Genomic DNA, 25,878 nt, shown 5'->3' on the forward strand with positions numbered 1-25,878 from the left:
TTTGAAATTTTTGTTTGTTGTAAGAAAATATGTATGTCCAATGTTTTGGTTTCATTTTGAGTTTGCCATGTTCTTCCCGACTTCAGTGAAATGAAAAATATAAAATCAGCTGATGAGATGAGCCAACCATATAGTTGAGCCATGCGTAACTGACATTTAAAGCTACTCAATAAACACACTTTACAAGGTTGCTTTTGCGGTTTGAAACAATTTATTACGCAATTTTTTTAAATTGACAATTTATTATAACAATTTATTGTATGATAAATTACGTAATAAATTGCCCAAATGATATAAAGTGCCAATTTGGTGTGTGTTTGTACATAGTATTACTGAATACAGCTGTAACATTTCCAACAGAGTGCTGACAAAACACTTTTTGAAATGCCACTTATATCTGACTGATAGATGGCACCACACAGAGGAAGCTTCAACAATCAAAATTGCATCCCTGATGTTCTTGAAATGTGGTCATGGCGGAACGATTCAAGGTGGTAGCATGACGACATACCTACAAACATAAATAAAAATTCCATGTACTTTGTTTTTGTAAATTCGATGGACAAATGTAAAAATCGTACTGCGCCGGAATTTGATGTCTCAAATCAAATAAAAAAAGTTTATAATCAGCTGTCCCATGATGCCACCTTGTATCGTTCCGCCATGAATGTGGTTTTTTCAGCAGCAACGTTTCTATCATTGTTTACTATACATAAGATTTACTATGGTTTCCTTTCGTTGGCAATAAAAAAATTAAATTTATTCACCTAGAAACACAAAATGGGAAAGCTGGATGTAACAGTGTTGCGCTATTTATCCAAAGAGGATTTCCGGGTTCTCACAGCGGTTTGTCATGGCCATTGATTCAGAAGAGCGAAGAAATTAATATTTGAACTTCTTTTCAGATTGAGATGGGTATGAAGAATCACGAGCTTGTTCCCGGGCAATTGGCCGCTTCTATTGCCAACCTGAAAGCCGGTGGAGTACATAAATTACTGAGGGAGCTTTGTAAACACAAGTTGGTTTCTTATGAACGTGGAAAGAAGTGTGAGTTTTCAACAATAAAATATAATTTGGGATTACCGTACGTATGTATGTATGTATGTACATATACGGCTCTGGACAATGCAAATTATAAAAAAATTAAGAAAGAGCCATGATCCCTTTTAATATCCAAAACTTCTTGTAGAGTTAGAGAGACCCCAGGACGTTTTTGGTTAACGTTTTACACACGGGGGTATTCTTTTAAATCGTGGCCGAAGGGCGCCAACGCAAAAAGCTGTTCTGTGCAAAAAAAACTATGGATCGGGCCCCATATTTCGGACCCTCTCGGGGTCATTGTACGGTTTTTTGTAAAAACTTTCTACAGAAATAAAATTTTTGATTTCCGCTTTTGGATTCTTAAAACCGAGGTCGAGACGCGTCTTTTGATACCACCTTTGATAAAAATTAGGTGGTGCACCGTCTTGTAAAACATCGGTTTTTGTGTTTGATGGTCCTTTGCCTTTGGTGCCCACCGTAGTGTGGTAGCGTGCTCTGCCTACCACGCCGAAGATCCTCAGTTACCGGGGAAAGCAACATCAAAATTTTTTTAACAAATCTTTAGAGGCAAGTTTCTAAGCGGAGTCGCCCCTCGGCAGAGATTTGGCAAATACTTCGAGTGTATTCCTGCCATGAAAAGCTTCTCAGTGAAAACTCATCTGCATTGCAGATGCCGTTCCTAGTCGGTGTAAAGCACGTGGGTCCCCCCATTTTGTAAGAAAAATTAAAAGGAGCACGACACAGACTAAAAGAGAACTCGGCCTAAAATCTCTCCGGATGCTGTTGTTGTTGTTGTAGCGATGAGGACACTCCCAGAAGGCCTTGGGGAGTGTTATGTTGTTGTTGTTGTTGTAGCGATAAGGTTGCTCCCCGAAGGCTGTGGGGAGTGTTATCGATGTGATGGTCCTTTGCCGGATACAGATCCGGTACGCTCCGGTAACACAGTACCATTCAGGTGTTAGCTCGGGAACGATTTGTGTGGCCACATTAAACCTTCAGGTCATCCCTCCCTCCCCACCCCCAAGTTCCATGAGGAGCTTGGGGCCGCCAGAGCCCCGCCCGTTAGTGAAAGAGGATTCGCCGCGGATAGGTGAGGTTGACAATTGGGTTTGGAGAAGCTATATATTGCGCTGGCAACCTGAAGGGTTGCGCTACACAGCCCCTTGAATCTGGTATTTTAGTTGCCTCTTATGACAGGCATACCTAGGGCGGGTATATTCTGACCCCCTAACCCGCTGGGGTTTGGGAGTGTTATCGTTGTTGATGGTCCTTTTCCCGATGCAGATCCGGTACGTTTCGGTAACGCACCATTAAGGTGCTAACCCTACAATCTCAGGAACGATTTGGTATGACCGCATGAAACCTTCTACGCCATTCTTCTTAACCGAAAAAACACTCCCGGAAGCTCCATTGAAGTGTTACGGGCTACCGCGCGTTTTCTTAAATTGTTAATCAACCATTACACAAACTTAGATTTTTTTTTTTATTTAATTTATTTATTATTACGGCTGTTAAGGCCTAAAACTTAAAATGCTAAGTACAATTCATTATTATAATATCTTATTTCTATTGAATATGCTGTTGGAATGCCATGTGATTCCGATCAGCATATTTACTAGCGTGACAAAGGGAGAAGTCTTGGAGCCACTTATTTAAGGGAGGTTGGAAAGCACGCGTTTCCAATCCACCAGTGCTCCCAGCTTAAGGCAAACAAATTTGGAACTTATATTTTTCAATTATATTTGTATTTTAAGCTGTCGGAATGTGTCTCCGATCAACACAGCTAATATTTTCATTACACATCATATAATTTTATTGTTATATTAATGCTGTCGGAATGCGAGTGATTCCGATCAGCAACAGTAAATATCGGCTGAAAATACCGATCTCCAGCGAAATTAGTTGTTGGAACTGTCTGGAGTTACATGTGGCGACCGATTTTCTTTTCCTTAGGGCCGGATGTGTTGTATTTTGCTGCTTCCGATATTACCATTCCCTTTTCGCGCTCCAATATCGGATATATCGTGTAAAAAATAAAAGGAGAAAAACTTTATCTTATTGCAGGGGTTTTACAATGCTCCAGTAAACTGTTTTTCAAAGTATTGAAGTTATTATTACTTTTTATGTGATTAGGAAGTTCATTGAAATATTTCAAGCCCTTATAAAATATATTTTGCTTGTCCACTTCTGTTTTGAAAATATGTAATCTAAAACAAGTAAAGAAGGCTAAGTTCGGGTGTAACCGAACATTACATACTCAGCTGAGAGCTTTGGAAACAAAATAAGGGAAAATCACCTTTTAGCAAAATGAAAGTAGGGTAACCCTGGAATGTGTTTGTATGAAAGGTGTTACTGATTATTTAAAATGTAGTGGGTCTTAGTTCTATAGGTGGACCCCTTTTCGAGATATCGCAATAAAGGTGGACCAGGGGTGACTCTAGAATGTGTTTGTACGATATGGGTATAAAATTAAAAGTATTAATGAGGGTTTTAAAAGGAAGTAGCCCTTAGTTGTATATGATGTGAAGGCGTTTTCGAGATATCGACCAAAATGTGGTCCAGGGTGACCCAGAACATCATCTGTCGGGTACCGCTATAACATTTATATATGTAATACCACGAACAGTATTCCTGCCAAGATTCCAAGGGCTTTTGATTTCGCCCTGCAGAACTTTTTCATTTTCTTGTACTTAATATGGTAGGTGTCACACCCATTTTACAAAGTTTTTTCTAAAGTTATATTTTGCGTCAAAAAACCAATCCAATTACCATGTTTCATCTCTTTTTTCATATTTGGTACAGAATTATGGCATTTTTTCATTTTTCGTAATTTTCGATATCGGAAAAGTGGGCGTGGTCATAGTCGGATTTCGGCCATATTTTATACCAAGATAAAGTGACTTCAGATAAGTACGTGAATTAAGTTTAGTTAAGATATATCGTTTTTTGCGCAAGTTATCGTGTTAACGGCCGAGCGGAAGGACAGACGGTCGACTGTGTATAAAAACTGGGCGTGGCTTCAACTGATTGCGCCCATTTTCACAGAAAACAGTTATCGTCATAGAATCTATGTCCCTACCAAATTTCACAAGGATAGGTAAATTTTTGTTCGACTTATGGCATTAAAAGTATTCTAGACGAATTAAATGAAAAAGGGCGGAGTTACGCCCATTTTGAAATTTTCTTTTATCTTTGTATTTTGTTGCACCATATCATTACTGGAGTCGAATGTTGACATAATTTACTTTTATACTGTAAAGATATTAAATTTTTTGTTAAAATTTGAATTAAAAAAAAATTTTTTTAAAGGTGGGCGTGTTCGTCATCCGATTTCGCTAATTTTTATTAAGCATATATATAGTAATAGGAGTAACGTTCGTGCCAAATTTCATCATGATATCTTCAATGACTGCCAAATTACAGCTCGCAAAACTTTTAAAAGTGGGCGTTGCCACGCCCATTGTCAAGTCAACGCACCTACCAAGTTTCATCGCTTTATCCGTCTTTGGTAATGAATTATCGCACTTTTTCGGTTTTTCGAAATTTTCGATATCAAAAAAGTGGGCGTGGTTGTAGTCCGATTTCGTTCATTTTAAATAGCGATCTGAGATGAACGCCCAGGAACCTACATACCAAATTTCATCAAGATACCTCAAAATTTACTCAAGTTATCGTGTTAACAGACGGACGGACGGACGGACATGGCTAAATGAATTTCTTTTTCCACCCAGATTATTTTGATATATATAAGTCTATATCTATCTCGATTAGTTTATGCCGTTACGGATTACCGTTATGCGAACAAAGTTAATATGCTCTTCGCTGAGGTATGTTGGTAATTTACCGTGCTTGATATTAAATACAAATTTCATACTGTGGTGAATATAAGCTGTGTTATAGTCAACCAGTTTAGTACTTCTATCATGTTATTAATGGGGGTATGATAATACCTCATGTTTAATATAAACCTCATAGCTTTATTTTGCATAACTTATAGCTTACCTTCCTGAGTTTCATTGGCAATAAAGAATATTGTCGGACAATATATGAAATGCGGTTCTATGATGGATTTATACACGTTCAGTTTGTATTTTCTACTGGTAAATTAGCATGACCTCTTCCAAAAACCAATTTTCTTACCTATTTTGGCATCTATATAGTCATTATGATCATTAAATTTAATTTGTGATCAATCTGAACCCCTAAGTACATGAAAGTTTTAACTTCGTTAATGTTTGAGTTCATAATTTTTAGCTCGATATTACAAGATTCCTTGTTCATTGCTCTGGATATGACCATAAAATGGGTTTTATTAACATTAAGTTTAAAGTTATTGTTACAAAGCCACCTGTATAGGGGTTCAAGTCTTCCTGCATTTCACTTACTTCGAGCAATTCGTCATCCGCAAACAGCCTTATTTTACTATGTTTTAGCGCCGAAGATATATCATTTGTATATATATAGATCAGTCATAAGCAAGCGAGAAACTTTGCAAAAGACTAATTTTCGGGTTCTTCAACCCTTAGTAATTTACGACGTGTACTGAAGGTATATGCGACTTTTATGACCCTTTTAGATTTCTAAGATAAACGGTTTTCCAAATTCTTATCCTCTTAATTCTAAGGATGATTAATTTATTTTTTTTTTTACAATTTCGTATACCCTTTTTTGTAGATGATGGCTATCGCCTTACAAATACTGGCTATGACTATTTGGCATTGAAGTCCCTAACGTTACGTGGCTCTGTATCTTCATTTGGCAATCAGATCGGTGTGGGAAAAGAATCGAATATATACGTTGTTGCTGATGAGGAAGGCCAACCAATATGCTTAAAGCTACATCGGTTGGGACGCACTTGTTTTCGTAATATTAAATCAAAGCGGGATTACCATGGACGACGACACAAAGCATCATGGCTGTATTTGTCACGCATTTCAGCGACGCGCGAATTCGCTTACATGAGTGCATTGTATGAACGAGGATTTCCTGTGCCTAAACCAATCGATTTTAATCGACACTGTGTACTAATGGAGCTGATCAACGGCTGGCCTATGTAAGTAAAATTATTTTCATTACTAGAATGTGTAAAAATTTTTAAAAATAATATTTCATTTATTTCCTCAAAAGGACACAGATTCAAGAATTAGTTGATGTTGAACAAGTTTACGACGACCTTATGAATTTGATTGTGCGTCTTGGTAATGCTGGTGTGATACATGGTGATTTTAATGAATTCAATCTAATGCTCAAAGATGATGGAAAACCCATTCTTATCGATTTTCCTCAAATGATGTCCATTTCACATGAAAACGCTGAATTGTAAGATAATCAATAGTTTATATAATTACTGCAAATGCCGTTATAAGAATTGTAAAAGTTATTTTTTGTGTTTTGTTCGCACATTCTTTTAAGATCAAGAAAGCCTATCACTAATAATGTAATATTATTTAGCTTTTTTGATCGTGACGTTAATTGTGTACGTGAAATTTTCCGAAGAAAATTTGCCTACGAGAGTGAAGATTATCCAAGATTTGCAGACTTAAAACGAGAGGATGATTTAGATGCAGAAGTACATTGCACTGGATATGGAGTCACTAAAGAAATGGAGAGGGATATTTTACAGGTTTTTTAATAATGAGTTTTATTGCCTTATATCCAGTGGTATATCTGATCTTTGACCTGACTGGTGATGAACCTATTATTTTGCTATACCATTGTTATAAATGGGGCGATGTTCAAAAAAACCATTCCACTCGTTATAATTTTCGTTTCCAGCCGAGTTTAGATTTTTTTATTAATTATAATGTTTTGGATTTATTTTATAGGAGTATGGTATGATCGAGGAAGATGTCGATGGTGACGACGATGACGATGATGATTTTAAGGAATGTGTTACTGAAGTAGGCAATGAGGCAACAAATCTGGATTATTCAAAAGAAAACCTTGAAGACTATCGACAACAACTTGAAAACGAGGTGAATTTTAGTGAAATGAAAAATACTACGAAAACAAATGATTCCATTCGTCGTTACATTGAATCATGCTCACAATATTTAGCAAATTTGAGCCTTAAACAAAAACCTGCATTATACACACAACTACCACAAACAGTTGTCACAAATATAAATGAAAACGGTAATAGCGAAGCTCAACAAAATAAAGCAAGTATCGCTGAGCAAAAGTACAAACCAGATTCAGCCACTGAAGATCATGATTCGGATGTGTTATCATTGAGCTCTAATGAGTTAGAAACGGAAAATGTTGCCGAGTTGAATAGCGTGGATCCGAATTCGCGCATGTATCGCTTAAAAATGGTTGAAAAGCTTCTAAATGACGCCCGTAGCCAACGGTCATATTCAACAACTGCGAGTACAATAGCACCTTCCGTAATAACAGATCGCATAAGAAAAAATTTTGGTGCAAAAGAAAGGCGCGAAATGCGCAAACATTGTGTGGCTAAAGGCGAAGCAAGTGCTGTACATAGGCATCGCAAAGAAAATAAGGATGTGGTTAAGGAATATGCAGGATGGGATTTCTGAACATCTTATGTAAACATTAGAAAAAGTAAGCAATCGGTAGATTTTTTTACAGATAAATTAAATCCATTCATTCTTTCAGAACAAAAAAAAAAAAAAAAAAGAATAATAAAAAGATACAATAAACACAATTGTACCTAACTAAAATTGGTTATATGTTTGTCAATAGATGAGTTTAACCCGATTTCAATATGAAGCCAAATTTGCATAGTTGCAAATGCATACAGAAATATCAAGTCACTCAGTTAAAATCAAGTTTGAATGCCATATCAAAGTATGTTTGTCGGTATGAATGATTGTTAATGTGTAATCTAATTTAACGCAGATAAGTATAACAATTATTTACTCACATACTGCTGTTCAGATTATATTTAGCAAAGCTTACTGATTTTGAGACTCCATGATAGCAGATTATCTGTTTCACTATTTCCATTATTACGGGAACACATTTTAATTGCTCATTTAATTTATTATGTTATGCACGTAGGCGAGACATTTAACTGTATTTGTTTCTATTTGCGCATTTTTGTTAATCACCTTTTTTGTGTTTAGTTTTTATAATCACAGTTGTCGTTTACTATTTAGTACTGTAAACTGATACTATAGGGAAGTTCAGGATTGTGACCAAATGGTTGTTGTTGTATTAATGGTAAAGACACTCCCCGAAGGTTTTGGGTAGTGTTATCAATGGTCCATCATCATTGCGTTTGCAAATATAATATACGGCTACGCATTTGCTACGTCATTGCATCAACGCAAGATCAATAACCATGGTATATTTTTACAACACTGAATAGTAAAGCAAAAGCAGGCAATACAAACTAAAACGTACTCACAAAAATTCAAATTGTTCACGTTGAGTTGCTTATATTTGTAACGTTTCAATATTAAATGCATACCCTCAGAACTGCCTTTCCGGTTTTTTTTGGTATATCGAATTTGCAATGGTGTAGAAATGCATAACTGTATATTTTGTTAGTATAGTATATTAAACGTATTTGATGAAAAACGATTTGTTTAAACGCAGTGAATGAATTTTTATTGACTGAAAAAATCTTATTAATTTTGTACAAAAGTCATTCAGGAAAAACATTGCTTACTAAGATGTAATTATAGTATTGTAACTCAAGTACGAAAGTGCAAAGTATATAGGTACATTTTTTAACACCCTTCCTCAATACAATAATTATTTTAAATTCAATGATTGTACAAATTGTAAATGTTTTCCTTTTGACATATTTTTTGTGAAAATATCTGCTAACATAGAATCAGTCGAAAGATAGTTCAAACAAACATCGCCTTTCTTTATGATTTCTCTAATGAAATGATATCTGATATCTATGTGCTTGCTACGTGCGTGATGTACTGGATTCTTTGCTAGTTGCTGAGCGCTAAGATTATCATTCAAAATTGTTGTTGGTGTACTTTCTTCGCCACATCCCATTTCTATGATTAATCTCCTCAAATGAATCGCTTCTTTGACTGCTGATGATAGCGCCATATACTCCGCTTCCGTGCTACTAAGAGCTACGCTGTGCTGCTTTTCTGACTTCCATGAAATTGGGCCATTTGCTAAACAAAAAACATAACCCGTATATAACTTGCGATCAGACTGATCACCACCCCAGTCAGCATCCACATAACCTATCAAAGCCTTTCCAGTAGCTTCATAGGTTAACTTTTTGTCGATTGTTGTGGCCAAATATCTCAAAACATGTTTCACTCCTGCCATATGCTCAATATGTGGATTTGTACAACGCTGTGCAAGTTTCGCAACTGAATGCAAAATATCAGGTCTTGTTGTAAGTCCTAGCCACATCAACGCACCCACCGAAGATTGATAAGTCTTTAAATCTACCTTCTTACATGTATCGTTATTACACACAACTTGATATCCAGCGTCAAGCGGTGTCGCTGCAGGTCTACAGCTCTCAATACCATGCTCTTTTAACAGTTCTTTTATATAATACGTCTGGCTTACCATTATATTACCACGCTCACCTTCACGTTGAATGTCCATTCCCAAAAACGAATTTAGAGGACCACCGTCTACGCTTTTGAATCTCTCGGTAATATTTTTTTTAATATGTAATAAGTCTTTTTTCGTTTGACTTGCGATGATAATGTCATCTACATAAACCAAAATTAGATTCAAATTTTGATTTCCGTGTTGTCGATATAAACACGGCTCATTGTTGCAAGGAATAAAGCCGATCTCACGCAGAGTGGTGTCCAGTTTCGCATTCCACTCCCTTCCTGACTGTTTCAAACCGTATATGGCCTTATTCAGTTTCAACACATTACGAGGATTATCGCCGCAAACAAAACCTTCCGGTTGTTTGATAAAAACAGTATCTCGTAAGTCGCTATTAAGATACGCCGTGGTCACGTCAATTTGATGCATATATAATTTTAGCTCTACAGCGAGAGCAAAAATCAATCGAATTGTTTCAAATCTACATACAGGCGCAAATGTTTCATTATAATTTACACCCCATTTTTGAGAACATCCTTTGGCTACCAATCGCGCCTTATATCTTACAATATTCCCGTCCTTATCTCGCTTAATGGTGTAAACCCATTTAGAACCAATTACTGACTCACCTGGTGGCAATTCAACTTGTGCCCATGTTCCATTTTTTTCAAGTGCCGTTAATTCAACTTGCATTGCTTGCTTCCATTCTTCACATTTTGTGCTCGAAATAGCCTCTGCATAGGTCTGTGGAATATCTTCATTTACTGCACTACTCAGAATATTATACTGTTTCTTAGGACGACCTCTATTACCACGAATAAGTCTTGGTCTACCTGGACCAATTTTTGGAGTACCACTACCTTCGTCACTTTCTTCGTCTTCTTCCGCTGTGTCAAAATTTTCTTCTTGGACATTTTCACAATCACTTTCAACACCATCAGAAATACCTTCACCTTGGCTCTCTTCTTTTTGATTCGGACTTTGAAATTCGGCGGTCTCAATATAAAATTGGAAACTGTCATTAGCTGCCTCTTTTTGCATATTCTCATTAAATAGAACATCTCGACTCTCAATTACCTTCTGCGTTTTAGCATTATACAGTCGATACGCTTTAGATACCATGGAATAACCCACCATTAACAAATTCTCACCTTTAGCATCAAATTTTCCCTTACGGACTTTGTTCAAAGCAACAGCCTTTGAGCCAAATATGCGCAAATGACCAACATAAGGTTTTCTTCCGTTCCAAATTTCATACGGGGTTTTGTTACCAATAGCTTTTGATGGACACCTGTTTCTAATATATGCTGCAGTCGCAACTGCTTCCGCCCACAACTTCGAGCTGAGGCCAGCATGAACCAGCATTGAACGCGCCATTTCAACCAATGTGCGATTTGCACGTTCGGCGACACCATTTTGTTGCGGTGTATATGGAACCGACAACTCCCGACAAATACCGTGTTGCTGCAAATAATCTGTAAACTCTCCATTCACATATTCGCGGCCATTATCACTGCGTAACACCTTAATGTTACGTCCAGTTTGTCGTTCCACCTGTTTCTTGAAAACCTTGAACTTGTCAAAAACTTCTGACTTAGCCTTCAAAAAAATATACAAATATCTGCCTTGAATTATCATCGATAAAAGTAAGGAAATATCTGGAGCCACCTAGTGAGCTTACATTGATAGGGCCGCATACGTCGCTATGAATCAGCTCCAACAACTCTGTAGCACGACTCTCAGAACTTGAGAATGGCAAAGTATGTATTTTGCTTACCATGCATGTGTCGCAATGAACTTTTTCGCTGCTTTTAATTGATGGCATTCCACGAACCATATCATGCTGAACTAACTGACTTCAACTTTGATAGTTTAAATGACCATATCTGTTATGCCATATTTCTCGCTCACCCGTAATGGTGAACAAACGCTCTGTTTCACTTGAGATCACAAACAAATTTTCTTGTCTCATAGCTTTGAGTATAACCGCATTTGCTGCATTCTTCAGAACTGCATGATCGGACGAAAAAATTGCTATCAAACCATGCTGAACCGCCTTACTCACCGATATGAAATTCGCCTTGAGCTTTGGTGAATAAAGAACATTTTTCAAAACTATCTCTCTTTGCTTGTAAAACAATTTCACTTCGCCTTTGCCCTGAGACTCTATATACGTATCCCCTGCTAGCATTATTTTCTCCTTATGATCTGTTAACTTAGAAAATAAGGTTTTGTTATTGCACATATGAGATGTAGCACCACTATCAAGATACCAGGATGTCTTATCAAGAGCTTTTGTTTCTGCAACACCAACCATAGAAAATGAGGATTGTTCCCCTTTCTTACCTTTCTCACATTTACTCGCATAGTGGCCTTTTTTGCCACACTTAAAGCATTTACCAGTAAATTGGGACTTTTCTTTCGCCGATTTCTGATGTTTCTTTGCTGCATTCCTAGCACCAAACGCCTGCTGACTATTTTCAGCTTGAATATCAGTATGTTGACTTCTTCTTTCCGCTTCTTCCAAAAGTTTAACCTTAAGCACGTTATACTTAGGAAGTTCATCGCGCGTTTCGATGGCAATTACAAAATTTTCGAACTCCCTTGGTAGACTAGCTAGCAAAATGATCGTTTGAAGCTCTTCTTGTAAGTCAATACCAGTTTCGGACAATTTCCCTGTAACCTCCGCAAAAGAATTCAAATAACTTGACATACCTTCGCCTTCCCGCATACGTAGGTTCAGCAACTTCTTATATAATGCCACCTTTTGTACTGGCCCTCTAGGTTTATACACATTCTGAAGCTGTTCCCACGCCTGTGCCGATGTCTTCGCTTCCTTTAAATGTAGCAACTGATTAGATTTCACGCTTAAAACAATTGTTGCCAATGCTTTCTCGTCCAGCAACTCCCACGCCGTTTTCTCATCAGCCGTCATTGAATCTTCTAATTTGGTCTGTCCATTGACCACTCTCCAAAAACCGCCATGTACCAAAACGCTGCGCATTTGAACGCACCAGGAGTCATAATTCGAGTCATCCAATTTGTCGATCGAATAAAGTGACGAAGCCATTATAAAAATTCGCGATTTTATTTGCAACCGTACATATAGAAAAACTAGCACAATTCAGTTTGCGGGTCTGGGCCCATAACCTGATGAAAAACGATTTGTTTAAACGCAGTGAATGAATTTTTATTGACTGAAAAAATCTTATTAATTTTGTACAAAAGTCATTCAGGAAAAACATTGCTTACTAAGATGTAATTATAGTATTGTAACTCAAGTACGAAAGTGCAAAGTATATAGGTACATTTTTTAACAGTATTCTGCATCTGAGCTCCCTTATTTTTTCGGGCGATATTAAATTTTTATATTGCCAAAATAAGTCCAAAAGAGCACATATATCTCACTATAACAAATTCATACATGCTTGATATTAATAGATCGAAAAAATGCTTCGAGTTTTTATGTAACTCTATCCGAAAATTTTTCATATTTTATTACTTACGATAGAGTTACAATATTTCGAAACTAGAATATATAGCCCTTGCTCTCCTCGAACTAGATCACCTAATCAACTACATCTAGTAATCCTCGCCTATCGAAAAATGGCAAAAGTGCTATGGTATTTTCTTGTGTTTTTTTAAAAAAAAAAAATAAATAAATGTAAGGCGCGATAACCTCCGAAGAGATCTAAGGCCGAGCTTCTCTTCCAATTTGCGTCGTGCTCCTCTTGATTTTCCCTACAAATTGGCCGGACGGGACCTACATGTTTTATGCGAGTGTTGCGAGTGAGTTTTCACTGAGAGCTTTTCATGGCAGAAATACACCCGGAGCGCTTGCCAAACACTGCCGAGGGGCGACCCCGCTTAGAAAAATTTTCTTCTAATTGAAAAACCTTATTTCTAAAATTTTGATGTTGCTTTGCCCGGGAGTTGAACCCAGGGCATACGGTGTGATAGGCGGAGCACGCTACCATCACACCACGGTGGCCGGTGTTTTTTTGCTTTTGTATAATAAGTTATAAAAATTTGTTGATCGCTCGTTAAGCTGGGTTAAACGTGTAAGGTCCGAATCCTCTGTGTTTTCACTGGACTGCAAAGGATGATTTACTATTGATGATGTCAGAGCTGTAAGTTATATATAAAATAATTATTTTAATGTTTTTTAATAAAAAAAAAAACTAACTTGCAAAAAACGCGACTATGGCTAGAGTACCTTAGCATAGAAACGTCGATCTTCCATCTGCACACACAGCTCATGTAATGCAGGCACATGCCCACCATAATCAAGTTTTGTCAGTGTGCTTGCCAACATTTCATGATAATATTTTATTAATTCATCTTGACGGTTCAAACGTAACTCATTAGCAAATGAAGTATTTATAAGATAATGCAGATCCGTAGCTGGTGATGACCAATTACTAAATTGAAAGTCAATAAGACGCGCATCCTTAACTATTTTCGAGCCGCCATTGTTTGCATCATCCGTTTTAAATTTGAACATTATATTAGTCGATCAAATATCACCTCTTAAACTATTGAGAAAACATGATAGAAAAATTTAATAATTTAGATAAAATCGAATAATTTGAATACATATTTTAATTAGCTGATCTCAATTATCCTTACATCTTTCAAATACCATTATATACACTTATTGGATTTTGATATGAAGCTCATCAGAAAGGTCCATCCCTTCCGAAATTGGCGATATTTAGGCAATTTAAAAATATTTATTTACTTTTAATTATCATTAAGAAAACGACTTCAAAAAAAAAAACTTTCTTCTTTATTTGTATTAAACTTAAATCACAAGAGTACCGCAGTCGTTGTAAGGTTAAGTCGAATTTGGAGTCTAAAGCTTCCAGTCTATGAATTTTCTGAACCGCAAATATCATGATTAGTACTAAATGGAATACCTTCCTCCGAAAGAATATTTAATATGACTAGATACACTGATTGAAATAAATATACTTCCACAAAACTACTTTAACAAAAATTATATTAAGATTAAAAGGACCTCAATGAAAGACCAAGTCAGAGCTCCACAACTAGCCTCTTGGGCATTGAAGTTTTTCACATTGTTTCTCATTGACATAACTAAACCTCGCCTTATATTTTCGTTCTCGAAACCAAATTTGACAAGGGATGACGGAAAATCGTTCCAATATACATCATTTATTCACCCTGTCGGAAAATGAACAAAACAAAATAACTCGCCTTATATGTTTACGTTTTATGGGGCTAAAAAGCCGATATTCCTTCTTCAGAACTTTTAAGGAAATTAACAAATACATTTAGTAGTAATTCAATAAAGCGATATAGATATATCTATATATATTTCAATGACTAACTTACTCTACTTTACTTATATATATCCAGTAAACCTTTGCGGTCAAAGTATGGTAAGAGTGTTTTTATATTATCCTGTACTCTTTTGTTAGTATAGCAACTCCTCCTAAAATTACACGAACGTTCATCAGAACCGACTAGACTCTCAAATTCAGCATCGTCTGTGTCTTCATTTAGCATTACCGATTGGTTAACAACTGTCGAACTCATTGCTAGAATCAATCAAAAACAGATATTACGTAATTTTATCAACAGTTTCATCAATTAGTTACCATAGAATCTTCCAGCTTCCATTTGTACACATATATCGTGCAGGGTAGGAATTCGTCCGTCATACTTCAACTTTAGCAAAGTCTCTGCTAAGTTATCGTGGTAATATTTCACTAACTCGTCCTGTCGATCAATGCGCAACTCATTTGATAAGGACGTGTTGAAGTAATAATGAAGATCTACGGCAGGTGTTGACCAGCAACTAAATTGAAAATCAATAAGGACGATATCCTTAAGTTCACCTCCCTCAGAGTCACGCATCAGAGTATTATTAATCCATAGATCACCATGCAAAAGTGTTTGAAAGTAACTTTGTGGCGGCTCAAAAACTCTTGTACAATGTTCCACTACATGCGGCTTCAACTGCAACAATTTATTTTTATAATATGAACCCAACGTTTCACACTCGCCCGAAAAGTTAGCGCACACTTCAAAAAGTCCTTCATAATATGGCGCGAGGCCGCTCGTTGATCGATTAAAGAATCCCATATTTAATTTGTCCAGTACGCCGGGCATGCGCTCATTTAACACAGCGCCTGCCGCATGCATTTTCGCCAAATTCTTCAATGTTAACTTGACCTCCAACTCATTGATTCCCGTAATGCGATCTCTACAAACAAATCCTTGTGCTGTCAGATCTTCAAGTAAAATAGCTGAATGTTCGTAGTCCACATGTACAGTTTCGGCGAATATTTTCTGATAATCGCCACTTTCTTTAAGCATTGCCGACAATTTGGGTAAGATTTTGCCATACATGAGCATTTCGGTGCTACAAAGCTCATATCCTTGGATAATTTGCGCTGCAAATGACCCATCGTCCAAGGAGGACTTAACGATGTACGAACCACTTTCCGTTTTATTATTGCTTAGTTGATATTTTACTTTAATGCGTGTCAGAATGCTAACATAATTATCACCTTTGGCAGTGGCTGGTTTCAAATCCAGCTGCAAAACTTTAAGTCCTTCATCCCGTTTATATTTACGAAACACCTTCTGCACATACTCTTCGTTTAACCAAACAGTTACAGGACTCGATTCGGGCTCCATTGTGTCTGTAATATGTAGATGTCTTAAAGGTCTAACAGTGAATGCTTTGATCTAATGAAAATTTTTATTTAATATATTTGCATGTAACAAATATTTTAAGGGAGCGGCTGGGCATGTCACACTTGACGAATATAACTATCTCGTTTTGCATTATAACATTTAAATATTTGCTTCCGCATGCACATATGTAATAAATTTAGTAAATAAAAACGATGATATAATGGGACATTATTTATATTTTTTAATTAGCCACTTAATTAGACTACAGATTAAATTCAAATACAGTAGACGCTCACAAATTAGAAACACTTTGTTTTTAGGGTGATTCTAATTTCTGAAAAATTCTAATTCCTGGAGGTTTTTTATTTGTATAAAATTCAATTTATTCATAAAAACGACAAAACATAAAATAACAATACAGTACAATACATATCACAGGTTTTCTATTAAATATACATACATATGTACATATATGTATATACATATATGCTAAATCAAAAAAAGATCCAAAAAACTCCAATTACAATAAATATATTTTTTCATTAAAAATACATAAAAGACCGATAGAAACACATTAAAAAAGCCAAAAATGAATCAAAAACTTCATCTTCTTTCTACTATATATTTGTGAAAGTATGTCTGTATGTATGTTTGGACTTGCAGCCTAAACCGCATAATTGAATCGAACGAAATTTTGCCATGACATACCCTGAGTGCGTCAATCTATGGTAGGCTACATAAAAAAAGTTTTTGACAAGGGGCGTGGCATCTCCCATACAACTGGAATTTTTTGTAGTCAATATATCTGAAAGTATTAAGGCTAGACGACTGAAATTAGGTGAGTGGTTATATGCGACCAATCCCTACCCCCTCCAGAAAAACTGGGTATAACGAAAAAGGGGGCGGGGCACCTCCCATACAACTGGAATTTTTTGTTGTCAATATATCTGAAAGTATTAAAGATAGACGACTAAAGTTAGGTGAGGATGTATATAAGGCTAATCCCTACACCCTCGGGAAAAATTGGGGATAGCGAAAAAGGTGCGTGGCATCTCCCATACAAATGGGGCTTGGAATTAGTCTAATATATTGGATACTCTGCTAGTAACTAATATTCAGCGATGTGCAATGATTTTTTGTTAGCTTCATGATAGGTATTAGAAACAGCGTTTAAAATTGATGATTTATTCGACTTGATATAGCTGATTGCAGATGGCGCCACATCAAATTCTAGGGCTAACCGTTTCCCTTGTCAAGCTTTTCCAAGATCTGAACTTTGGATTCCAAGGACAAAGTAGTCTTCTTACGTTTATTTGACATCTCAGCGAAATACTTTTACTTTTAAACAAACAATGCCAAAACTCGTGCACGCGTGTCGAATTTTACACAAAAACTGTACAGAACCGCGACGAAAATCTAACGACTACCGAGCGTAACATGAATAAATGGGATTCCCCTTTTTATATCTATTTTGCAACAAAAAAAAAAAAAAACAAAATACGCTCAGAAATTAGAATTTTCGATTTTAATTTCAGATCGTGTAATGTATTGAAAAAGTTGATTCTAATTTCTGGACATTCTAATTACTGAAGGTTCTAATTTGTGGGCGACTACTGTATTTATACAATTTTTTACATCACGTGCAGAGCTCAGATTGGATGCCGTTCATTAACGATTTTGAAGTATTCAGCCGAATGTTCACCTCCTGGCACATCCTCCTGACATATTATGATTTGTGTTAAAATAAAACTGGTTTCTGCGTTTTTAAGTGTTGGTTGTTATTACTTCATTCAAAATAAGGGTCTTTCATGTTGGTCTGCAAGTTTTAGTTCAAAATTGTCTAATTTCGCAATGCATTTTTGAGTAACTTTTCTTAGACTAAGACTACAGTTATTAGATCTAGAGGCAGCAAGTAGTATAAGTCAGAAATGCTTCTAGTGTCGAGGGCATTCTAGTAAAAACCTTGCTCACATTCAGTCTTTGTGAGATCCTAAGGGACCGGCCAGTTCCACCTTACCTAAGATGAAGAGTACATTTAATTTCACGTTCCAAAAAAATTAGTATTAGAAAAAGTATCACCATAGTGAGGCAGAATAGACAAAAGAACGTCAAACATACAATTTTAGAATTTTACTTTATATAAAAAAAACGAATATGAGCAAATTCGAAAGAAAAATTAAGATAACAAAGCATTATACCTGAATTTATATGAGCTGCTTCCTTTAAAAAGTTTAAAGGGAAAGTGGGGAATTCTTTTAATTCGGAATTATTTTGGTAAAACTTTATTTTGAACGGAGCCATTTTTTTGCGGTTTTTGGTTCGATTTTAAATTTTAAATTAAATTCGGTACGGTTTGTGGTTCGGTTCAAAGTTCCAAACAGCGGGTGTTTCGGTTTATGGACCGCTTTGGTTCAGGGCACCGTGAAAGCAACAAAGGCAAAAAATTCCGCTAGGTGGTGCATGGATAATAAGAAAATTCACATCAAACTAGAAATCTTGGAATCAGTTTTTAAGTTATTTTCTCGATGTGCTCGGGACTTTGAAGCTTTGAAAATAGCTTAGGGATCGGGGTGAATAATTTCTTATAGTCCGTGTAGATGAAAAATGTCTCTGTAAAGATAAATTAAACATCTATAAACTCCACTCTGCCTTAAGTTTGTCCCAAACATTTGAAATTCATTCATCCTCAGTTGTTTTTTTTAAGCAATTTCATTACGTGTTCTGAAAAGAGTACGGTTTTGAATGACATATTTTTACAAACACATATGATTTATGCAATACAAAATAGTGAATGATGATTTTCTTGCAAATAAATTTATTATTTTGTAAAACTTGACCAATATATTTACTTATTTTAGCGGAGATGCAATTGGGTTAATAAAACACACCGTCGTCCACAATCAATCTATATTTCACAACCGGAAAATCGACCATCTTATTCTTCTTCTCCTTTTACAGAGTTGCCCTAATCTGCAATATCGTACATTTCTTAATCTAGTACCTAATCTAATACAATTCGCTATTTGTTCAAAGTTACCATCTTACAATTTAATAACAAACAATATAGGAAATCCTATACAATTATCACCTCTGAATTGCTCGCAGATAAGAAAAAATTTAAGGGTGCCACAAAAGGTGTCTAAGCGCGACCCGATGGCTGAATAACAGACATAACCCGTATCACCTTTCACTATCGAGCTGCTGCTTTCATTCAAGTTAGGCGGCATTGGTAATTCCAAACATCATTTAGAGCTCAGATAGGTAAGGTGAGGATATGCTTATACTAGTTCTTTTTACCCCCAAAGGACCCGGCATTATAGGTAAAATCCTCTCGTGCCAGGCACGTTACTACAAAAAAAAAACTATGATGAGATCTGAGTTAAAATCTTCATACAAACGTACTGGTGCTAACATCATTAGGCATATTCCAATATATTTTAGAAAAACGGCTACTAAATGATTGAGGAACAGAGAAAATCAAATAAAAGTGCGACATAACGAAACCTTCATCCCTGACTTCAAATGTGGAAAGTTAAAGCAATAAAAAAACAATTTTTGTTAAGCTAGTAACAATGTTTTTTTCATAATCATATTGCGGGTAAAATAGGTGATAACCTCATGGTACCACGCAGAATTGCACGTGTTTGCTAAATATTAATACTTTTTAAAACAAAATTTAGTTCACATTTTCATTTTATTCTCAAATGCGCATCCTTGTTGTTTAAAGTATAACCGTGTAGTCCAGAATCGCGGTTACAGGAACTGGTAACGATGTTCGGTTACTTAATTTTCCGATAACAAACTTACCGGTAACGTTCGGAATAAGGACGTTAAGTTCGTTTCTTACTTACTTACTTAATTGGCGCTTAACCGTCTAAACGCTTAACGTTAAGTTCGTTAACTGCTTTGTAAATTAAATTCGCGCAAAGCTATGTAAATTAAATAGGTGTTACATATGTTTATTGTTTTCCCATATTATATTTGGACAATTTAAATACATAAATTACAGTTTAAACGTATCATCTCTAGTTAAAACGTGCCGTAGCTAAAAGAGCTATACATGTTTACGCAAAATGTAATACAAACCTCGACCGATTTAAGTCAACCGAAAAAGTCGGAAGCCTCAGTATGAAGGTTCATCCTCGCATGTTTTTGTTCCGGCATCTGAAAAGCTTTTACTTAAATGGGTGGAATAGGTACGTAAGCACATTCACTTTGTATATATGAAATATTTCCCCTAAATAAAATTCTTGCATATTTCCAAATTTAATTGACCGTGGCTGTCTACGTAGTACTAACTTAATCTGTATAAAAATTTGTAAAAAACTAGCATTAGCATTTTTATAAAAAAACTTTTTATAAGCTGTTTGGTAACGATATCTTTAGATGGGTTTAATATACAGTTGCAAAATTCAGTGTTCCAAAGTTTTAGGAGAAAACTCCCATCAGGACGACTTGAGATACGTATTTCACAATTCGGAACAATAGGCCGGGCATTATTAATATAATTTTGATAGAGGATACGGATTTTTTGGCAGTGAGGAAGAAATCAACAAGGCATCCCAGTTTTACGTTCTTATTTTAAAACTCCAATTCCGAATACTTGATGTTTACAATAGATGTCCGTTGCATTACGTTTGGCGCGTACGACTTCCTACACACCAAGCGACGCGAAACCGGACGATTATAACGCCCACGCTTGGGCAAAAATTATGATTTGACTCTGCTAAGGCTCAAACTAGATGTTGAACCTGCGTATGCAATTTTTACAACTAGAACTTTGACCTTGAATATTCATCTGATCCCACGACGAATAGCAAAGGATGAAATTTTTTATTTATTATCATTACTTTTATTTATTTATGGGTTCCCCTGATTCTCTCTAATGCGGCGTGAGCTTTTTAGACATCTTTGCACAACCAAACAAAGTTAGCGGACCTCTTTGTTTTGTACTTATTCAGAGCTGTATTGGCCGTTGAGTTTAAAGCAAAAACTTAATTTTTCTTTTATAACTTCGACGCGTTTCGACACGATATTGTGTCCTCTTCAGGGATTAATTATGTTTATTTAAAACAAGAAAACACAATTATTTAATATTTAAAACACTTACAACTTTTCACGTACATACCGTTTGTTTGAACGCAAACTAGTCCCTCAATTTTTGATGAAATTTGGTAAGCAGGCATATTTTGATGGGGGATTTGACATTTGTCGGAATCGACCGGATCGGACCACTATATCATATATGTACCTCCCATGCAGCCGATTGTTCAATAAGAGAGTTTTCGACATTTCTGCCTCATTTTAACAGCTAGCAACATAAAATTTTACCACAAGCTTACGTATTGGGCATAGATGGTTGTCTGAAAAAATCGTCTAAATCGGACTAAAAGTCGATTTCGACAAAAATGATGAAAATCCTGTTACCTGAACAGTCGGTTGTATGGGATATATATTAAAGATATGGCGAGAAAACCAAAACCAATTGGTTGGCTATGGTATGGTTTTGGCGTTAGCGTTATGGTATGGCACCATTAATCGATTACATTGATTCCCATAAGGTAAGTTCGATCAGCAGTTTTATCTGGTTATGGTTTTATGGTTATACGTCACCATTAATTGGCCCTTAAAGGAATACATACCATAAAATCTGTGCATCTCCATTTGTACACAAAATTCATGCAAGGACGGTATATGACCGCCGTAATTCAATTTTTATAATGTGTCTGCCAAAAACCCATGATAATGTTGCACAAGCTCATCCTCACGTTGCATTCGATGCACTATGTTTTGAAAAAAATAGTGAAGATCAGCTGTTGGCGATGTCCATGCACTATATTGAAAATCGATCAGCACAATATCTTCAATAGCCCTGCTAGCGCGAGCTTTTACAACGCCATTCTGCTTATCGCTATAACGCAGCATCACATTATTTGTCCACATATCACCATGTGTAAGTGTTAAAAAGTGTCCAGTCTGGGGATCAATAGCACATGCACCATACTCCATGGTATAAGGTTTCAACTTAAGCAACTTTCTTTTATAGTAGGAACCCAAGGTTGGACATTTTTCCGCAAAAGCGGCAACTGCATCTAAAATACCCTCAAAATATGGTGCAAATCCTTTTGTCGAACGATTTATAATCCCCTTCTGCAGTTGAGTTAAAATGCCGGGCATGCGTTCATTCAGTACAGAGGCTGTCGCATGCATTTTTGCTAATTTCTTTAAAGACATCACAGTTTGTGCCTCGTCCATGCCCGCCAATCGATCGGTTATGACAAATTTTTGTGCCGACAGATCTTCAAACATTTATAGCCGAATGTTCGTAGTCCACATAAATTGTATCAGCAAAAAGTTTATCATCATCACCAATTCCCCTTAATAATTCGGTGAGTTTGGGTAAAATTTGTTCGTACATTAACATTTCCGTTCTATGAACATCATAGTCATTCATAATTCCGGCTACAAAGGGATCGCCCTCATGTGTGGTTTTCACAATATAAGAGCCACACTCTGCTTTGTTGTTGCTTAGCTTAAAAGTAACAATAACTCGTGTCATTACCCTGCAATAATTGCCACCTTTCGCAGTTGCAGGTTTAATCTCCAATTTTTTAATGGTCAGGCCTTGATCCTTTTTGTAATTACATAAAATTGGCTGAAGATATTGAGTGTTGAGCCAAACTGGCGCTGGATGTAAATTTGTATCATCCATATTTAATGCAAAATATATTTGGTTCTCTGCCGCTGAAACTATTTTTATTTCTAACAACTTTCATCCGTTAAACGCTGCTTTTTATAGCGAAAGCTCCTACCGCTTGTGAGGCATGACTGCAGTAAATTAAAGAATCTATGAAAAGTATAACCATAACAAATATATTTTATTGATATTCACTCTAACTTAGTATCTCAAAGCTTTATCTGTAGAAAAGTTAAATTTCGCAATTGGATTCTTATAATTGGCAGTGATGCGCATTCGTTGATACCCCTTTCGACCATATCGGTTCAATTTTCGACATGATCAAAAAATGGCCTAGACAGTTTTAAAAAAGTAGAAAATATAGTAATGCGCTGAACGCAGCCGCCGCCCAGGCGATACTTTTGACATTCGGCGGCGGTGTGCGAAAAATGACGAAAATCGGCGGTATATATCTCTATTACTAACTCCAAACATAGTGTTTTTAATCCCGGCTATTATGCCACATATTTTTTATTCATAATGCCAAAATATTACAACTAGCATAGACGAAGAATCGCTTTTCGCTAGCGAGTAGAAATGTTAAAAGGTCAGTTACACGGCCAAACAGGGTTAACTGCATTTGGCTAATATTGAACACACCCTTATGGTAATCAGTGGTGATAATGTTTCAACTCCAATCAAAAAAATTTCATTGCATTTTAGAAATAACCTTATTCTAGATTTGTTGTAACTGCAAAAAGCCTAAGAGAGTGTTGCAAACATATTTGTATACAAACATAATTATATATCACATATATTTGTCAATTTGCTTGATTTATTTCCAAAAGACCTCTGTTATCGAATATAGGTAGCAAATTTTTAAGATTCTTCTGTACTTGCGCATTTTGGTAGATATTATATTTGAATTTTAGAGCGCGTTCGTCTTCGCCCATTAGTGTATTGAAATCGGCATCGTCAGTATCTTCACAAATCATCACTGGTTGTATGACACATGATGAATGAAAAGCTAAAGGTAAACAAAAAAACAATATTATTTAATATAGCATGGCAGTTGCGTACAAATCGGAGCTTAACCCCTAAAAAGCATCATTTTACATTCACTTTGCGCCATTAACTCGAAGTAATTTTGTGTTTAATGTCGAATGATTCAAGGTTCGATTCGAATGCTGAACTCCAAAATGGCTCCAGTTTATGGCGCAATGTGAATGTAAAATCAAACGGGATAATATTCAATTTTGTATTCCTTACACGTGACTACATATTACCAGCTGTAAAATCGATGGAATAATCGCATAATCAAATAAGGCAATTAATCACATTCGTTTAACCTCCCACATCCCACATTTGAAAACATTTTTCAAAAATCATTATATTCGAGTTTTTTTTTTAACTGAGGATTAAACTTTTACGATTAATAAAGTCACAATCTTTTTACCCTTGCACTACAAGTACGGGTAAGTAAAAACAATTTTTTAAAAATCATTGGTTTCTGAAAAATACTGGTTTTCTTGCAATACTTATAATTACTAATAATACGCATGCTTTATAAAGGGTTAAGAGCGGCGCGTACGATAGGATACGACACTTAAATTACTTTTTTAATAATAATACTTTTCCTGATTTTGTATCTTGTTGAGATAATTGCAAAGTTAGTTGGACGGCAGAGTGCTCGCTATAAGTTATGCTAGGCGAGAAGCAATTTTATTTTCATATATTTTGCAAGTTTTAAACATTTCAGGCTTTCTGACGTCTTTTTAAATATTCCATAAGAAAAAATATTCATATCTTTCTATCTTTATATTTTAGCAACGCTTCTCGCTTTCACTCTGTCGTGCGCCTTACGGTTCAATATAGACTTAACTTAGGAAATAATCTCACCAAAAAATCGTTTCTGTTCAACCCGTTGAAGGAATTTCTTCAATGTGGGCACTGGATGCGTACGATAATTTAATCGTTTTAAAATGTCACTAAATATATTATGATAGTATTGAAAGAGAATATCCTGCTTATTTAAACGCAGTGGCTCTTGTAAAGATGTATTGAAGAGATGATGCAAATCGATAGTCGGGGAGCCCCAAAAGCTATACTGAAAATCAATAATGAGCACATCAACGGGCTCGCTTGTCTTTGGATCGTATTTGAACATTACGTTATTGACCCAAACATCACCGTGCGCCAAAACATTGACTTCTCCTTGCGTTGGGGAAAAGCAACGTTTTCCAATTTCCATATAATGTGGAGCCAGTGCTTTTAGTTTATGACCATAGTACGAGCTTTCAGGCATATTTTTCAAAATGAATTCACTGCACGCAATCAGTGTACCCACGAAATAAGGACTATAATTGTCTGTGTACCGATTAAAGAAACCACGATCATAAATTTCCAAACAACCATTTTCGCGCTCGTTCAACACCGCCGAAGTGGCATGCATTTTAGCCAGCTTATCCAAAATCAATTTAATATGAGCCATATCCAAACCATGCAAACGATTTGCAATAACATAGCCTCTGGCGCTGAGATCTTCAAAAATAAGTAATTGTCTTTTGTAATCCACATGTATGGCCTTAGCGAAAAGTTGGTCGGGATCATCGATCTCACTTAGTAAGTCGTTTAGTTTGGGCAGAACTTCTTCATAAATACGCATCTCACGATTGAATATATCATATGGTGCTATTATAGTGCTAGCAATTGGATCTGCTTCGAATGATGTTTTTGCAATGAAGCTCCGCTCCACTCTCTGTTGATTTTGACTGAGTCGATATTGTGCTTTGATGCGCGTCAAAACACCACCATAATTCTCACCTTTTCCCGTAGCGGGTTGCACATGCATCGAATGTAATTGTAGTTTAGGATCTTTGTGGTGTAGACGTAATGCCTCCTGCAAATAGCTTGGCGTCAACCATTCTGGGGCATCCATAATTCAGAAGCGCTAGAGTGTGTTTCAACAAGTCGTTGCAGAT

General features: G+C 36.1%; 3 protein-coding genes across 3 annotated transcripts; 1 reads left to right on the forward strand and 2 right to left on the reverse strand.

The window, feature by feature from the left end:
* Nucleotides 1–546: 546 nt before the first annotated feature.
* On the forward strand, nucleotides 547–7,605 carry RIOK2 (RIO kinase 2). The gene is made up of 6 exons (XM_067777343.1): nucleotides 547–846; nucleotides 906–1,047; nucleotides 5,716–6,094; nucleotides 6,169–6,360; nucleotides 6,493–6,664; nucleotides 6,867–7,605. The coding sequence occupies exons 1-6, from the start codon at nucleotides 781–783 to the stop codon at nucleotides 7,578–7,580; spliced, it is 1,665 nt and encodes a 554-aa protein (XP_067633444.1). The 5' UTR covers nucleotides 547–780; the 3' UTR covers nucleotides 7,581–7,605.
* Nucleotides 7,606–12,716: 5,111 nt separating this feature from the next.
* LOC137253542 (uncharacterized) lies at nucleotides 12,717–25,878 on the reverse strand. Its single transcript, XM_067790720.1, has 6 exons — nucleotides 24,797–25,878; nucleotides 23,728–23,924; nucleotides 15,177–16,272; nucleotides 14,911–15,116; nucleotides 13,739–14,087; nucleotides 12,717–13,680 (listed from the first exon to the last, which is right to left on the reverse strand). Exons 1-4 carry the CDS (start codon nucleotides 25,833–25,835, stop codon nucleotides 14,917–14,919), a joined length of 2,532 nt encoding a protein of 843 aa, XP_067646821.1. The 5' UTR covers nucleotides 25,836–25,878; the 3' UTR covers nucleotides 12,717–13,680; nucleotides 13,739–14,087; nucleotides 14,911–14,916.
* Nucleotides 21,039–22,996, reverse strand: LOC137246251 (uncharacterized). Its single transcript, XM_067777351.1, is given in 2 exon segments — nucleotides 21,039–22,530; nucleotides 22,532–22,996. Coding segments are annotated over 2 exon segments (996 nt in total). The 5' UTR covers nucleotides 22,934–22,996; the 3' UTR covers nucleotides 21,039–21,936.

The sequence above is a fragment of the Eurosta solidaginis genome, chromosome 1 (genome assembly GCF_040869045.1).
Source record: "Eurosta solidaginis isolate ZX-2024a chromosome 1, ASM4086904v1, whole genome shotgun sequence".
Classification (NCBI taxonomy): Eukaryota; Metazoa; Arthropoda; class Insecta; order Diptera; family Tephritidae; genus Eurosta; species Eurosta solidaginis.